Source organism: Anolis sagrei, chromosome 1 (genome assembly GCF_037176765.1).
Source record: "Anolis sagrei isolate rAnoSag1 chromosome 1, rAnoSag1.mat, whole genome shotgun sequence".
In the NCBI taxonomy this organism is placed as follows: Eukaryota; Metazoa; Chordata; class Lepidosauria; order Squamata; family Dactyloidae; genus Anolis; species Anolis sagrei.
In genome coordinates, this window is record NC_090021.1 from 94,439,389 (window position 1) to 94,457,643 (window position 18,255).

Below are 18,255 nucleotides of genomic sequence, written 5' to 3' on the forward strand. Positions count from 1 at the left end.
AAATAAAATGTGGCTCAAAATGTTAATTTATGGTAATTTATGTAGCCCAGTATCTATTTAGCAGAAGATCTCATGCTTTCCATGTTCAATCCCCAATATCTCTAAATAAACAGAATTAAAAACACTTCTACAGGGACTATGTGAAGCTGAACAGTGTTTTGCAGAACAGACCTTCATAAGGATGCTCCCAATAGCAGTAGATTCCCGACAGTCAACACTTTGTTATACCTGGTATATCTCATTTGCTCCAATCAGTATTTCCACAAATTTCACTCTTCTCTGGGTCATATTTGTTACTTTCTAATACGTGAGTATCTAGCTGAATGCAGGAAAAAATATTAGAACTATTCCATAAAAAAGAAGGTGGAAGTGAGGGGGGGGGGGGGGGAGAGAAAAATTGCAGAAGCCCATTTAAGACTAACTGGTTTTCAGCATCACTTTGTGGATAAATATCCATTTCTGTACAGAGGGATATTAACCTCTCTTTTATATATACATAAAAAACCTATCTATACAGTTGTGGGAGGAGGAATGAGTAATAGGATCCAGAAAGATCCAAATAATATTCCATGCTGTATATTTTCGAAGAGCTGGACAAGGAGACAGAAGTCTTTCTGAGCTTTTACAGTGGTCAATTAGTGCTGAAAGCAATAAATCTGTTTACCAAAAGCCACTTTCCTTGGTCTGAAAAATCTAAGAAGATTCCTTTTGTTATATGTACAAAATTATGGATTTTGATATTAATACATTTCATCTGCTACCCCAAGACGGTAGATGACCTGCCAGAAAAGGTTTGACAGCTAAATCAGCTGTCAGAATATAAGACACAATCGAAGACCCATCTCTTCTGGCAGGCCTACTCAGTCAATTGTAAGTTGCGAATTTTAATTTGCAGTTCCTCGGTGGATTTTAACTCTGTGTATCTTGTTGTATGACTTGTAATAGTGTTTTATCTCTTGTTTAAATGAAAGTGTAGTCCACAACGAGCTGCCAGGAAAGTCAGGTAATAAATTATTATTATTATTATCATCATCATCATTATCATCATCATTATCATCATCATCTGATACACAACAAGGTTAGTACACAGCAAACAAGATCACTACGCTAGCTTTTGTACTTGATCACACACTTTCCAAGTGTCTAGAACTGTGTGATGTATCGGCGAATAATGCGTGCAAATCCAAGTAGGGTGGCCTTTTGCAGCTGACAGATGGTAATTTTGTCAGTGCCAATTGTTTTTAAGTGCAGGCCAAGGTCTTTAGGCACTGCACCCAGTGTGCCAATCACCAATGGGACTACCTTTAATGGCTTCTGCCAGAGTCTTTGAAGTTCTATCTTTAAATCCTCATATCGTGTAAGCTTTTCCAGTTGCTTCTCGTCAATTCTGCTGTCACCTGGGATTGCAACATTGATGATCCATACTTTGTTTTTTTCCACGATCGTAAGGTCAGGAGTATTATTATGATTAATTATATAAAGTCTTTTCTTCATGTGGACATAATATTGACCTTTGTTTAGTGCTGATGTTCCTTATTTACTCTGAACATACTTTTCTGTAAAAAATAAATTTAGTTTTTCGTCATGGCCTTGGGTTGGAACAATAAACATATTGATTCAGATATACGTAGAATGTCATGAAGTTATATCTTTGTTTATAGTTCTGCTAAAGGATTGGAATTTGGGGATATAATTCAATTTGGCTGTTTCTTTTTCGGGTCTTATTTTGTACAATCATCCTTCTACATTTGTGGCTTTGATTTTGGCAGATTTGATTGTTCATAGATTTAATTAATTTAATTAATCTCTAGGTCCTCCAGTATGATTCTATAGATAACTTCTTCCAGTCTTGCTGTTGGAGCTATAGATTTCAAACTAGAAATTCCTAAAAAGATGTTCTCTCCGGCAAAAAATTACTAATTTTTGTTATTAATGGTTTTTTGCTTTCACTGGGGTCTTGTACCCTCCAGACCCAGTGAATGCGAAGGTCTGATGGTACTTGCTTTACAAGTAAATCCATCTCTGATGTTGTGTGTGATATTATCGGGCCAGCTTTAGACCCAACCAACTGTGGAGTATACAATAAATACAATCAATTCTGGAGAACAACAGACCTCACACAAACTCTGGAAGGTATTTATTTACTTTATTTATTTTGCTTATATACCGCTGTTCTCAGCCTATCTAGGTCAATGAAGGTAGGCCTTCATTGACCTAGACAGCCCCAACATCTTAAATTATTACTCACTTAAAACTGAATGCATAACGCAGAAGGAAATTAAAGGCCACAGACCTAGATGCCAACTTAATCCCCACATTTACTCTGGGATCAATATGAAAAAAGCTCATAATCAATATGACAATATGATCAATATGACAAAAGCTCATAACTCATAACATCAGTGATGTGTTTACTTGCTCGTCTTCCAAAGTGATATTGTGCCACCTTATAATGCAGGAGGATAAATGGGCAGAAAACTGACACAAGAAATGGCAATACCTCAAAACTAGTTGCAAAATATTTAAACCTTCTTGGACATCCATTAAGGGAGTTACAGATTGCGGCCCTTGAAATCACAAAGTACGTGGGTTTATATGTCCATGAACATCCACGCTAAACTAAAAACTGGTCAATCTTAAAGGTGCTACAACATTTCTTTTTTTGATTTGCCCTCCTTTTTATGCTGTAAGAGACTTTCAAAAGCACCACTGAAGAGTTTCAGGTAGAGGAACCTAGGATAACTGAAATGGCAATAATGTCAAAGAATCATCTACTGTCTATAATGTGTTTCTGTTTATAGCCTGACTCTGCCACCTTCTGGCAAAAAGTTCTGTCATCAGTAATGACTTTACAATAAGTCAATGTTAAACCGAATAAGCAGCCTATGGTGCTCAACAACCTGAGCACAGCTTGCAGCTTGTATCACGAAGAACTGAGAATAAGAGAAATAGGGAGCAGAGTATTCAGAAAGACCTGTAATACATGGGAAAATTCTGGATATTGCTGGATGACCATCAGACTTGGCTATGAGTGATAGCCTATGATGATACGATTGCTGGAAGATATGCTTACTATTTACTTATTTACCATATTTGTACCCCATCCTTCTCAACCCCGCACATATCAGCAACAATTAAATGCCTTTAAAAAACATACAATTGGTAAGCATCTAAATTAAAAACCAGAGAATTAAAACATCTAAAAGCAATTACATCAATTACTAAAATGACATAATCCAAAATTGTAATCCAGGACCATTCCAATTATCATTGCACAGATTCTATGTTCATTTGTTGCACTGCAGTTATTCTCCAAAAGCTTGGTCCCATAGCCATGTTTTAACTTTCTTTCTGAAGGCAAGAAGAGAAGGAGCTGATCGAATATCATTGGGGAGGGAGTTTCACAGCCAAGGGGTCACCACTGTAAATGTCCTGTCTCTTGTCCGCACCAACTGCGCCTTCAAAGAAGGTGGGACTGAGAGCAGGGCCTCTCCAGATCTTAATCTCTGTGATGGTTCATAGAGGGAGATACGTCAGGACAGGTAAGCTGGGCTGGAACAGTCTAGGGCTTTATAGGCTAAAGCCGGCACTTTTAATTGTGTACGGTAGCAAACGGGCAGCCAGTGGAGCTGACATAACAGAGGAGTTGTATGCTCCCTGCACCCCACTCCAGTGAGGAACCTGGCTGCTGCCCGTTGGACCATTTCAAGCTTCCGAACTGACGTCAAAGGCTGTTTAGTAGTCCATTCGGGATGTAACAAGAGCTTGGACTACTGTGGCCAAGTCTGACTTCCCAAGGTATGGGTGCAACTGGCGCACAATTTTGAATTGTGCAAATGCTCCCCTGGGCATCCCCGAAACCTGGGGTTCCAGGCTCAATGATGAATCCAGGATAACACCCAAGCTGTGTCTTCAGGGGGAGTGTAACCCTGTCCAGCACAGGCTGTAACCTTATACCCTGTTCAGCCTTGTGGCTGGCCAGGAGTACCTCTGTCTTAATAATAAGGAAAACATGCATTGCAAGGCATGGGTTGGAGCATCAATTAATAGGAACTCTGTGATCAATCCTTAAATTTACCCAGGACAGATTCCTTTAGTTCTGGTGACACATAGGACAAAAAGTGAAATACTGGTTTTCACTTTATAAATGTATAGGTGTTGCCACTTCAGCTTGAAAATAAAATAAGTAAGTAACTTCACTGTATTTTTGGAAGCTTAAAAGCAAGCTGTGTTTGCTATCCTGGAAACAAAACTTGATACAAGTAAACAGATATGGTACAATTTAAAACCATCAACATGAAACTGGGATTCCCAGAAGTAGGCCAGGTGTAGTGGTGGAGATAGTTCTTTTATAAATTTTTCCAAAGCACAATGAACACAAGAGTATACTGAGCACAGAGTAAGTGCTACCGTATGAACAAAGGTTCCCACTTTTCCACTGCACTAAAATTGGAAAGCTCTGGTTGGGCTTTATATGGGCATCATAGCAATACAGAGAATATTAGGAAAGAGCCCTTTTTTACAGAAATATCTGAAGTGTTTATATAAATGTGACAGAATTAATTTTGTGGTGGACACAGCTATAAACAAAATTCTCACTTATATCAACCAAAATACTCAATCTGTGTTGTACTGTCAGAGACCATTAAAACACAAGATATCCATCGGGTTGTTGTAGGTTTTTTTTCGGGCTATATGGCCATGTTCCAGAGGCATTCCCAGGAGGGAATGCCTCCTGGGAATGCTTCTGGAACATGGCCATATAGCTCGAAAAAACCTACAACAACCCAGTAATTCCAGCCATGAAAGCCTTCGACAATATGAAGATATCCATCATTTATATCTAAAATGGTATTAGATCATATTTCACTTTGTACTCTTATTTCACTGTTTGCTTTGCAGAGGATTTCGGGGTGTGTTAGTTTCAACCAGCTTTTATGTGAAAACTGGGATTACTGATGCAATTCATACAACCGTTTGAGTCAAGAGAAAGGAACATAACATGCACACAAAAGATTTTAAATTCCGAATGAAGGTACCTTACCTTTGAGAATATGTGTTTTGGACTAATGCTGTAGCTTTTAAGGTTCTCGTGTAGCTTCTGTAAGCACTGTATGACTTTCCTTTGTTGCTCATCATTCTTCAGTTCCTCTTTTTTGATCAGAAACTCATAATGTTCTAAAGGTCCACTGCAAATTGACAAGGCTTTGGAATTGGCTTCTGTTAGATTAACTGGGATTGTCTTCTCAGCTGCCTGAACTGTGTAAGCTGTAGCAAAGAAAGAGATTTTCATATGGTCAACAAGGAAAGAAAACATAATAAGCCACATTCTTATCTAATATATTCTCATTAAACCTGCAGAATAGTTAGATAATTGTAGGTTCAAAAGTCATACCCTGACACTACCTCTGTAGGAGACTGGCTTTATTTACAATATGCATTGTTGTTGCTGAGACACAATTTAGATATGACACCTGACTGCCCCAGAACATGCATGTAGAATAAATAAATAAATTGCACAAAAGGGCTATGATCTGAATTTTAATTTATGCTACACACAGGTGCTGGCAACATAACTGGTGTTCCAAACAGGGTTATATACTTGCAAAGGCTCTGAAATACAAGCCTCTACCAGATTTTTTCCTTCTCTAAGGAAAAGTGTGTGGGGATGCAGATACTCCTTAAGGCTCACTTTTATTTTAGGAGATATGATGTTTCTGAAGCCAGCACACTTTAGATCAAAGTGGAGTAAAGAACAAATCAAGAGCTATTGATAAGTCTTTGGCTGCTTTGCAAAACGCTGAAATCTTACAGTAGTCATGAATTCATTTGGGTAAAAAACCACCACAAGATCCGCTTAGTTCTGGCACAGCTTAGTATGAGAATTTAATTTTAAGTGTATGCACTTTCTGCCACACACTGATTGAGCAATCTTGATGGTTCCAGGAAAACACAAGCGAGATCCCACAAGCCAAAAGGCAGTCCTTCCATGCTTTAGACCTTGAGGCGAGGATTATCTTGTTTTTAATCTGTGTACAACATTTAGTAAATTACAAGCACATTGGCATTCACTCAATCGCACATTAGCAGAATATATTTTCTTCTCAGCTTCCCACTACAAATCTCCATGCTTCCCGAAATGGGGCACCAGGCAATTTCTCAGTCTTTCAAAACAGGTAAGAATCAAAGGTTATAGGAAAATTTCACCTAGGATCCAGAAACAAAGCAGGTAAGTGAAACAATGCATTTTGTGAAGCCAAGAATTTGCTGATCAAAAACACATTCTTTGAGCAGCTAAAGAGATGGATGTATACATGTACATCACCTGATGCTAATATAGAAATCAAATAGATTAATCCTCAGTGAAACAGAAGCTCCACCCTCCCTGCTAAAACAAGACCAGAGGCATTTGATGGCAGACCGCGAACTGCTCATATTAAGCATTAGAATAAAGCTAAGGAAGGATACTAAACCAAGCATCATGCCAAAAGCACAACCTGAACAACATCCATATACAATTTCAAGATAATGTAAAATTGACTTGCACTGTTAAGCTTAAATGACTGGGAACTCAGAATAAGCCAGCAACTAAGCCAGGAACATTGTCAGAAAGGCACGCAAAAAGTCATTGTCTGCAGCCAAAAACAGAAAGAGAAGGCTCAATGGATGGCAGTTGAAACTCTCCAAGCAATTAAGGATAAACAAGAAGTAACCTAAACAGGGAGCTCTGGCGTGGACTGGTCCATGAAGTCACGAAGAGTCGGAGACGACTGAACGAATGAACAACAACAATCTACACTTTTAGAAATTGAAGTAGCCCGAGCTCTTCCTAGAAGCCAAGATAATTGAACTGAGGCTGGATCTACACTGCCATATAATTCACAATATCAAATCAGATAATCCAGACTATGTTATTTGAACTGGATTATATGACTCTACACTGGCATATAATCCAGTTCAAATCAGATAATCTGGAGTTTATATGGCAGTGTAGATGGATTGCTGTAAGTTTTCCGGGCTGTATGGCCATGTTCCAGAAGCATTCTCTCCTGACATTTCACCCCCATCTATGGCAGGCATCCTCAGAGGTTGAGGGGTCTGTTGGAAACTATGCAAGGGAGGTTTATGTATCTGTGGAATGTCCAGGGTGGGAGAAAGAACTCTTGTCCAGTTGAGGCAAGTGTGAATGTTGCAATTGGCCACCTTGATTAGTGTTTAATGGCCTTGCAGCTTCAAAGCCTGGCTGGTTGCTGCCTTAACTAGTAACTAATTAACGGCTTGAGCATTGGACGCCCCAGAGGTCCCTATACCAGAGACAGCAAACAAGGAAAACTTTCATCTCAGGAACAACCAACCTGCTTCAGGAACAATCCGTTACCTCCACATTTTGAGTATGGACTTTGTTGTGGTGAAATCAAGTTAGTGTCTGGGTTCAGACCCAAGACCAGTCAATAAATCGTTATCATTTCCTCAAAGCAACAGTGTGGACATTAAGTCTGTGGGGTTCCTTGCTCAAGCAGGAAAGCAATCCAGCATCTCCCAAGCTGATAGAAAGTTAGAACACATTAATGCTAAGGACATTTAAAGCAGCCTGGCTGTGACAGCACAACACACTGTCAGAAATATTAAAAATTAGCTGGGTTGTCGAAGGCTTTCATGGCCAGAATCACTGGGTTGTTGTAGGTTTTTCGGGCTGTATGGCCATGTTGTAGAAGCATTCTCTCCTGATGTTTCACCTCACAATCTCATAGGTGCAAGTGAAACGTCAGGAGAGAACGCTTCTACAACATGGTCATACAACCCGAAAAACCTACAACAACCCAATTAACTGGGTATTTTTTATTACAAAAGTGTGAATCAAGCACTGAGAGGGTTAGTAGGCTGCAGCCTGTTAGAGTCAGTGGACCAAAGCTAGTGTCATCCTGAGGAGAGCGAGTAGGCCGAAGCTTGTTAGAATGAGTGGGTCAAAGCTAGTGTCGTCCTGAGGAATGTGAGGTTAACCTCTGTATGAGAGAAGACTCATGTGAGTAAGCTCCAGTATTAAGGCTGCTGTGTGTAAAGCTACTGTTTATTAATTTGTTATACAAACCTTGTTATTGTAAATAGTGCAACTATATTATTTTACTACAAAGAAAAGCTTTCTATGGAAGAGATAACATTGATAGAAGCTCCCGGTGGTGCAGTGAGTTAAACCCTTGTGCCAGCAGGACTGAAGACCGACAGGTCGCAGGTTTGAATTCGGGGAGAGAGTGGATGAGCTTCCTTTGTCAGCTCCAGCTCCCCATGTAGGGGCATGAGAGAAGCCTCCCACAATGATGGTAAAACATCAAAACATCCAGGCGTCCCCTGGGCAATGAACTTGCAGAAGGCCAATTCTCTCACACCAGAAGCGACTTGGAGTTTCTCACGTCGCCCCTTTTGGTTCTTTTTATCACTTTGGACTACTGGTGCTGGATAACACTGCTGCTGCTAAGTTGCTCTGCTGAACATTTATGAGGAGGGTCTTTTGTAATTAAGTCCACTCGCCTAACACACACATCATAGTTCCCAAAAAGTCTATAAAAGTTGAGCATCTGTGTCTTATCCAGAAACCTGAAATGTTCCAAAATTGTCCACATGTGTGGCTGAGTTTGTGATGCCTTTACTTTCTGACAAACAAAGTCATTAAGAAATAATGTTTACATATGTGTATATAACCCAGGCATTTAACCAAATTTACATAGAACCTGATTCTTTTGAGTTGACTCAAGTAATTCAAGTGCTGGGTGGGGCAGGGGGCTATTGCCAAGTACTTATGCCATGAAATGGAAACTTTTCAGAAGATTTTCAGTCAATTTACTCTTTTTTGTGTGTCAGGAGTGACTTGAGAAACTGCAAATCACTTCTGGTGTGAGAGAATTGGCCGTCTGCAAGGACGTTGCCCACAGTATGCCCGGATGTGTTACCATCCTGTGGGAGACTTCTCTCATGTCCCCACATGAGAAGCTGGAGCTGACAGACAGGAGCTCACCCTGCTCCCCAGATTCAAACCACCATCCTTTGGGTCAGCAGTCCTGCCGGCACAAGGATTCAATTTGCTGAACTCACAGAAAGGCAGAGATGTCTGGAAGAGGTGTTATTCCCCTAAGACCCCATTTTCCTTTCCTCCCAGTGCTTGTTTAGGAGTAATATAAGAGATGCAAGGTATCTACGAAACATAAATGAATATGTCATGTGTCTCATCTCCAAAATATAGCCCAAAAAACCGAAATACTTCTAGTCTCCAGCATTTCAGGTATGAGTTACTCAGCCTGCTATCCATTTGAGAAATGTTTGGGCTGGATCTACACTGCCATACGAAGGCAGTCCCCAAGTTATGAGTAAGATAGGTTCTGTAGGTTTGTTCTGAAGTTCAATGTGTATGTAAGTTGGAACAGGGACATTTTAAGTGCAACTCCAGCCATATCTACTTTAGCTAGCTAGCTAGCTCTGGATAGCAAAGGAAAGGGCTGACACCCCTGTGGTGCTTGTTTTGCTGCCTGTGCCCCTGCTCAGATGTCACCTTCCCTCCCGGGCACTGACTGACCTTTCCTCGGGGGGGCGGCGGGGGCCTGAGCCCGGCGCGCGGCGTGTCTCGCGGCGGCCCGCGCGAGGCGGCAGCAGCTCCCGGTAACCAGGGGCGACACGCACGAGGCCATTCCGCCGAGGAGGCGCCCCTCCCTCCGCGCGCTCCCCTCCTGTCGGGGGAGGGAGGGAGGGGAGGAAGGAGGGCTTTCCTGCTCCCCAGCACCTTCACCTTGGGCCTCAGCCGGCGTCCCTCACGAAGACTACGAACCCCACAATGCAGCGCGCGGGCCTCCTGAGGCAGCATGATAGTGAGCCGGATGCAGGGGCATGCTGGGAAGTGGAGTTCTTTTTGAGTTGTGAAACCTCATCCGAAAGAAAGGGTGCATTTACACCAGTGGTTTTCCTACATTTTGGTCTTCCAGGTATTTGGGGCTTCAGCCCCCAGGATCCCTAGTCGTTGGACAAAGCAGCCGAGCTTCCTGGGAATTGAAGTCCAAAACACCTGTAGGACTTGGGCCCTCCCGTCAGGTGTTTTGGACTTGAACTCCCACCATTCCTAACAGCCTCGGGCCCTTTCCTTTTCCCCCTCAGCCGCTTAAGCAGGGCCAGTGTTTGCCCATGCCTGGTAAATGTGCTCCAAGTCCCACCTTCTGAGGCAACAGAGAGTAAGCCTGCACCCTTCTCTTTGTGGCAACCCTTGAGATAAAGAGTGCAATCAGTCTATGGCAGTGGTTCTCAATCTGTGCCCCCCCCCCCCAGATGTTTAGGCCTTCATCTCCCAGAAATCCTAACAGCTGGTAAACTGGCTGGGGTTTCTGGGAGTTGTAGGCCAAAACACCTGGGGATCCACAGGTTCAGAACCACAGGTCTATGGATTGCACTCTTTATCTCTTTAGGATCTGGAGCCCCTGGTGGCGCAGTGGGTTAAACCCCTGTGCCGACAGGACTGAAGACCGACAGGTCGCAGGTTCGAATCCGGGGAGAGCCGGATGAGGTCCCTCCATCAGCTCCAGCTCCAGCAGGGATATGAGAGAAGCCTCCCACAAGGATGATAAAAACATCAAATTCATCCAGGCATCCCCTGGGCAATGTCCTTGCAGACGGCCAATTCTCTCACACCAGAAGCAACTTGCGGTTTCTCAAGTCACTCCTGACACGACAAAAAAAAAATCTCTTTAGGATGTTGAAGTCCCAATGCATACTATTGCATAGTATGCCATGTCACTTATATCAAATGGCCAAACCAAGATTTGCTTTTTCAAGCTTTGTTGTTCATTCGTTCAGTCGTCTCCGACTCTTCGTGACCTCACGGACCAGTCCACGCCAGAGCTCCCTATCGGCCGTCACCACCCCCAGCTCCTTCAAGGTCAGTCCAGTCGCTTCAAGGATGCCATCCATCCATCTTGCCCTTGGTCAGCCCCTCTTCCTTTTGCCTTCCACTTTCCCCAGCATAATTGTCTTTTCTAGGCTTTGCTGTCTCCTCATGATGTGGCCAAAGTACTTCAACTTTGTCTCTAGTATCCTTCCCTCCAATGAGCAGTTGGGCTTTATTTCCTGGAGGATGGACTGGTTGGATCTTCTCGCAGTCCAAGGCACTCTCAGCACTTTCCTCCAACACCACAGCTCAAAAGCATCTATCTTCCTTCGCTCAGCCTTCCCTAAGGTCCAGCTCTCACATCCGTAGGTTACTACAGGGAATACCATGGCTTTGACTATGCGGATCTTTGTTGCCAGTCTGATGTCTCTACTCTTTACTATTTTATCCAGACTGGACATTGCTCTCCTCCCAAGAAGTAAGTGTCTTCTGATTTCCTGGCCACAGTCTGCATCTGCAGTAATCTTTGCGCCTAGAAATACAAAGTCTGTCACGGCCTCCACGTTTTCTCCCTCTATTTTCCAGTTGTCAATCATTCTTGTTGCCATAATCTTGGTTTTTTTATGTTTAGCTGCAACCCAGCTTTTGCGCTTTCTTCTTTTACCTTGATTAGAAGGTTCCTCAGCTCCTCCTCGCTTTCGGCCATCAGAGTGGTGTCATCTGCATATCTGAGGTTGTTAATGTTTCTTCCAGCAATTTTCACCCCAGCTTTGCATTCATCCAGCCCCGCACATCGCATGATGTGTTCTGCATACAAGTTAAAAAGGTTGGGTGAGAGGATGCAGCCTTGCCGTATGCCTTTCCCAATCTTGAACCAGTCTGTTGTTCCGTGGTCAGTTCTGACTGTTGCTACTTGGTCCTTGTACAGATTCCTCAGGAGAGAGACAAGGTGGCTTGGTATGCCCATCCCACCAAGAACTTGCTACAATTTATTATGATCCACACAGTCAAAGGCTTTAGAATAGTCAATGAAGCAGAAATAGATGTTTTTCTGAAACTCCCTGCCTTTCTGCATTATCCAGCAGATATTGGCAATCTGGTCTCTCGTTCCTCTGCCTTTTCTAAACCCAGCTTGAACATCTGGCAACTCTCCCTCCCTGTATTGCTGGAGTCTTCCTTGCAGGATCTTGAGCATTACCTTACTGGCATGAGAAATAAGGGCCACTGTACGGAAGTTCGAGCAGTCTTTCACATTTCCCTTTTTTGGTATGGGGATATAAGTTGATTTTTTTCCAGTCTGATGGCCATTCTTGTGTTTTCCATATTTGCTGGCATATGGCATGCATTTTTCAAGCTATGGGTGTAGAATCCAAATATATGCAGAGCTAGCTGTATTTCTCTTGATTTGGAGATATATATATATATATACACACACACTATTTATTTCACATGCCAGTAAGGTAATGCTCAAGATCCTGCAAGGAAGACTCCAGCAATACAGGGAGGGAGAGTTGCCAGATGTTCAAGCTGGGTTTAGAAAAGGCAGAGGAATGAGAGACCAAATTGCCAATATCCACTGGATATTGGAGGAAGGTAGGAAGTTTCAGGAAGACATCTATTTCTGTTTTATTGATTATTCTAAAGCCTTTGACTGTGTGGATCATAATAAATTGTAGCAAGTTCTTGGTGGTATGGGCATACCAAGTCATCTTGTCTGTCTCCTGAGGAATCTGTATAACAACTAAATAGCAACTGTAAGAACAGACCACAGAACAACAAACTGGTTCAGTACTGGGAAAGGAGTACGGCAGGGCTGTATACTCTCACCCCACCTATTAAACTTGTATGCAGAACACATCATGCGACGTGCAGGGCTTGATGTATCCAAGGCTAGAGTTGAAATTGCTGGATGAAACATTAACAGCCTTAGATATGCAGATGATTCTACTGATGGCTGAAAACTAGGAGGTGCTGAGGAGCCTTCTAACCAAGGTGAAAAAAGAAAGTGCAAAAGCTGAGTTGCACTTAAACATTAAAAAAAACCAAGATTATGGCAACCAGACAGATTGATAACTGGCAAATAGAGGGAGAAAACATGGAGGCAGGGACTGACTTTGTATTTCTAGGCGCAAAGATGACTGCAGATGCAGATTGCAGCCAAGAAATCAGGAGACATTTACTTCTTGGAAAGAGAGCAATGACCAATCTCGATAAAATAGTGAAGAGTAGAGATATCACACTGGCAACGAAGATCCACATAGTTAAAGCAATGGTATTCCGCGTAGTAACTTACAGATGTGAGAGCTGGACCATAAGGAAGGCTGAGCAAAGGAAAATAGACGCTTTTGAACTGTGTTGGAGGAAAATTCTGAGAGTGCCTCAAATCGCAATAAATTCAAACCAGTTCATAATAAATAAATAATGCCCAACTGCTCACTGGAGGGAAGGATATTAGAGGCAAAGATGAAGTGCTTTGTCCACATAATGAGAAGACAGGAAAGCTTGGAGAAGATAGTGATGCTGGGGGATATGGAAGGAAAAAGGAAGAGGGGCCGACCAAGGGCAAGATGGGTAGATGGTATCCTTGAAGTGACTGCCTTGACCTTGAAGGAGCTGGGGGTAGTGATGGCTGACAGGAGCTGTGGTGTGGGCTGGTCCAGGAGGTCATGGAGTCAGAAGCGACTGAACGAATAAACAACAACAACACACCCCTGGGGGGGACTCAAGGTGGTTTACAACAAATTAATGGCAAAAAAAAATCAATGTCAACTTAAATAGAAGTTATGCTTCTATGAATGCAGGCAACAATAGCATTTGCCTGCTGGCTCATGTTCAATGTGTCGTTCACAGTAATCCCAAGGTGTGCTTGCCTCAGTCTGAAAGCTTTTGGAAAATGGAAATCTCCATAACCTTTTGGAGATTTATGATCTTTGGAAAGACATGACCTTGTTAGAAGTTATAACCTTTTTGAAAATGATGCCATAGCCTCTTGGTAAAAAGCATGATTTGTTAGAGTCATAACCTTCTGGGAAAATTGTATTCATGCAAGATAGTTAGGTGTTAAACCTATGTACCCAGATATTTCTTTGAACTGTTAGGGAGAAAGATGTCCAAATGCATAAAAAGCACATATATAGCAGTTTCCAAAGTGTTCTTTTAGTTGCCCAAAAATGTACTCTCCCTTAAATATATTTGCCTTTAAGTCGTGTTCTCAAGAGACAAAAATAAGCAGATTTCTTTAAAAGTAACATAGTTGGTTTAACCACAAACTTTGAGTATTCAGCATACAGATACTTTGCTTATCAATCCAGTTACAAATAGGTTCCTCTGTGTCGATAACACAGGGCATTTTTCTTTCTCCCACCCTGGACGTTCCACAGATATATAAACCCAATTTTCATAGTTTCCAACAGACCTCACAACCTCTGGGGATGCCTGTCACAGCAGTGATTTTTAGTCAAAACTGCTGAACTCACATAAGTGTTTTTATTTATCGTGTCAGAAGCAAATTGAGGGTACAGTTATAATGTATTTAAGAAAACATAAACAGTTTAAACTTGGCATTATACTAAACATATTTTGACCAGTAGTTAGCCACTTGGAATGCCTCTGGTGTCACTGTGAGAAGGTCCCCCATTGTGCATGTGGCAGGGCTCAGGCTGCATTGTAGTAAGTAGTCTGTGGTTTGCTCTTCTCCACACTCGCATGTCATGGGCTTCACTTTTTAACCCCATGTCTTAAGGTTAACTCTGCATCTTGTGGTGCCGGAGTGCAGTCTGTTCAGCGCCTTCCATTTCGTCCAGCCTTCTGGGTGCTCGGAAGGGAATTTCTCATCCGGTACAGCCATGGATTGAAGTTCCGAGTTTTAAACTGCCACTTTTGGACTCTCGTTTGCTGAGGTGTTCCTGAGGGTGAAGGTGCCTGAAAGAGGTGTTATTCCCCTAAGAGCCAATTTTACTTTTTTGTAATGCTTGTTGAGTGATATAAGAGCTGTGATCTGTAAGCCTCTCCAGTATACATTTTCTCAGAATTAAGTCTTGTCCTTAACAGTTCAAATTAGAATCACAGCTCTATAATTGTGACATCTTAACAGTACTAGGAACAGCTATAAAAAATCTAAAACATATATCCAGTCTTATCCCAACAAGGTGACCTGATTAAACCTGGTGAGGAATCAGCTAGAGCCTCCTTTCTTGCCATCTTCCTAGTATAGAAAGCCTCTTTCTTTTCACAAAACAAAGCAATGTGAAGTGTAAAAGTCAACATATTTAACATATCATTTGAATGAGTGCCACAGATATGAACCTTCTTCATAGAACTTTGTTTAGAACAGCTGCTGTCGGCATTTTTTATACATGTGTGAAGTATATATATAGTTTCAACTCCATTATTAAATTTGTAGATTCCTATGGGAGATGGACAAACCCCAAAGAACATTTTTAAAGGTACGTATACGCAGTGTTTACTGCAAGAGATAAAATAAGGACAAATATATTATCAGGAATAGTTATCAGAAACAGGGACAGTCCTTAGTAAATAGAGATAATTAGAGGGTATATTGCTGGTATTAATTAAAGCACTGAGTTGGCAGTGTGCCACAGCCGCTTTGCACAAAAAAGCCTGAGATATAGGAACATCTTCAAGCTCTGCTAAGCTTTCTTGTGCACATAACTAGCCTCTGTAATTTCACCACATCAGATAAATATGTATGTTTTAAATCAATAGTCTCAAGGATACTTAATGCTGTGGTAGATTGCAATGACAACAAGAAAGCAGCTTTGCTTTGGTACTTCACAGTTATGGACTTTGCCCGAGCAACCTCTGAAACTGGGTTTGTTTTTTGTTTGGGTTTTTTTTTTTTTTGGAAGAGCCAGAGGAATGAGTATGTCTTTTATCCCATGACCTAGTAAAATGCATCTTTCACACTGATGAGCCAAGAGAGGTTATACATCCCGAAATACCATTGATTCAAGTAAAGCGGATGTCTTCCATTATGTCACTTAAATGAATTGGTATCTACAGGATGTTTCTGGTAAAGGTTTTTACCATGAAGTCAATAGTATAACCATGGGATGTGACAGTAATGTAGGTGATGGCATTTTCAGTTTTCTGCCCTCCTTTCTATTCATAGTTTTTCCATTCTTTTCTTGCCAGAGAAAAATCCAGAAAAAGAAGAGCAGAGGAGGCAATTGGTATGCAGTGCTTTTTCACTGAAGAATAGCTGTCCTCTTTCTGGAAGATCCATTAAACAGCACTCATAACTCTTTAATCAAAAAATGTTATAGGACTGAATGCCTAAATGCATTCGGGATGATCATTTCCTATGATTTTAAGAGGGCTTGTCATAATATTTGTTTCAAAATGTGCCTTACCCCCTTAGAGCCTTACAAGAGGAGACTGACCAACAATTGAGATCTGAAGAATTGTTTGTTGTGTTGCTGCCTTTTAAGTTGCCGCATTTTGTTTAGAGGAGCCCATAAACTGGGAAGCACAGCTTTTATTAAACACATGAAAAGAATGGAGGAACATAAAGATGTTCAAACATAGCCTTGCTGTCTGTCTCAATCAACCTGCAATACGTGTGTTGGGCTCTCTGTTTTCTTCTTTCAATTGGGTATATAATTAGTTTCTTGTTCTCCCATTGTCCTTTCTTTTATATAGATGGACAGATTGCACACAGCTCCCTGCACTTGCTTGTACTAAAAAAAATAGTCAGCAAGCCCTTTCTTGACATTATGATTGATAATGTTTACTAACATATACGTGGCTTTGGGATGAAGCCTTCAGAGAAGTGCAACAGAAGGATATGGAATATGTGCAATGACGATTGAAATGGCCCCAGATTACAATTGTGGATGGTGCGGTAATAATAATAGAATCATAGAATCAAAGAGTTGGAAGAGTCCTCATGGGCCATCCAGTCCAACCCCCTGCCAACAAGCAGGAATATTGCATTCAAATCACCCCTGACAGATGGCCATCCAGCCTCTGTTTAAAAGCTTCCAAAGAAGGAGCCTCCACCACACTCGGGCAGAGAGTTCCACTGCTGAACGGCTCTCACAGTCAGGAAGTTCTTCCTCATGTTCAGATGGAATCTCCTCTCTTGTAGTTTGAAGCCATTGTTCCGCGTCCTAGTCTCCAGAAAGCAGAAAACAAGCTTGCTCCCTCCTCCCTGTGGCTTCCTCTCACATATTTATACATGGCTATCATATCCCCTCTCAGCCTTCTCTTCTTCAGGCTAAACATGCCCAGCTCCTTAAGCCACTCCTCATAGGGTGTAATGTTTTAAACTGTTTTAATGTTTTAATAAGAGTGAATAAGTTAATTGATAAGATGAAAAGAAGGAATACTCACTGCGAATTTGGATGCTCTTTATGTCACTTGGATTTTAGTAGTGTCCATTTTAATTACTGTCGTTGAATATTGTTTTATCTCATTAAGTTGGGTTTTGTCTTCCGTAAGTGTTGTTTATGCTTTGATATTGTGCTATTACTAACATTGATATATCTTACTTGTATTTTACGTGTTTCACAGTACCAATATGTGCTGTTTTGTAAGACACCCTGAGTCCCTTTGGGAGATGGGGGTGGGGCATTGTGATCAATTGCCTACTTTTAGGCCAGGGAAAAGTTCAGGAAGTAGGCCCAAGTATTTTCGGCAACCATTTTGTGGGATGGTGCATGGAGGCAGCCATCTTCGAGTACCCATTTCCTAGAGGGGGTGGAGCTTAGGAGCAGCCTAGAGGGAAATGTAGAGAGCCTTTGTGATTGGCTAGGAGAAAGTGGGCGGAGCTTAGTGAGAGTGAGGGGAAAAGTGGCCTGAAAGGGCGTGTTTTAAAATCTGACAGTTCAGTCAGGGTTTGAGGGTTGGTGAGACTGTTCGTATTATTTATTGTTTTAATGATTGCTTATGTACTGTCTAATTAATTATGTTTAATTGTGGTTTTATTATTGTGGTTGTTATGGTTTGGCATCGCGTCAGTGTCCAGTGTATGGCACTGAAGTTTTGTCAGTTATGTGTAAACCGCTTTGAGTCCCCCTAGGGGTGAGAAAAGCGGTATAGAAATACTGTAAATAAATAAATAAATATTCATGTTAATCTTAATTTAAATGTTTATTTATTTATTTATGACATTTATATGCTGCCCTTCTCACCCCGCAGGGGACTCAGAGCGGCTTACAAGTAATATGCAAATACAATATGTTATATTATTACTATAGCACAATATTATTATATATTACTATATTGTACTATAACATTATACTGTAACATCATTGGTAATATTACATGTAATAGAATATATAATTATAATATATTAGTAGTATTATATTGTATTACATTATAATATGAATTTTATAATTGATATTATGTTTATTTTAATTGTATAAATGTTT

At 41.3% G+C, this 18,255-nt stretch overlaps 1 protein-coding gene across 1 annotated transcript in view; it reads right to left on the reverse strand.

Annotated features, from left to right (window-relative positions):
• Positions 1-9,816, reverse strand: part of AFG1L (AFG1 like ATPase) — a 70,003-nt gene extending 60,187 nt beyond the window's left edge. Inside the window, exons 1-2 of the mRNA XM_060753143.2 lie at positions 9,566-9,816; positions 5,045-5,268 (exon numbers count right to left, since the gene is read on the reverse strand). Of these exons, the coding sequence (XP_060609126.2) occupies positions 5,045-5,268; positions 9,566-9,677 (336 nt within the window). The 5' untranslated portion in view covers positions 9,678-9,816. The remainder of the gene's footprint in view (positions 1-5,044; positions 5,269-9,565) is intronic.
• Positions 9,817-18,255: the final 8,439 nt, after the last annotated feature.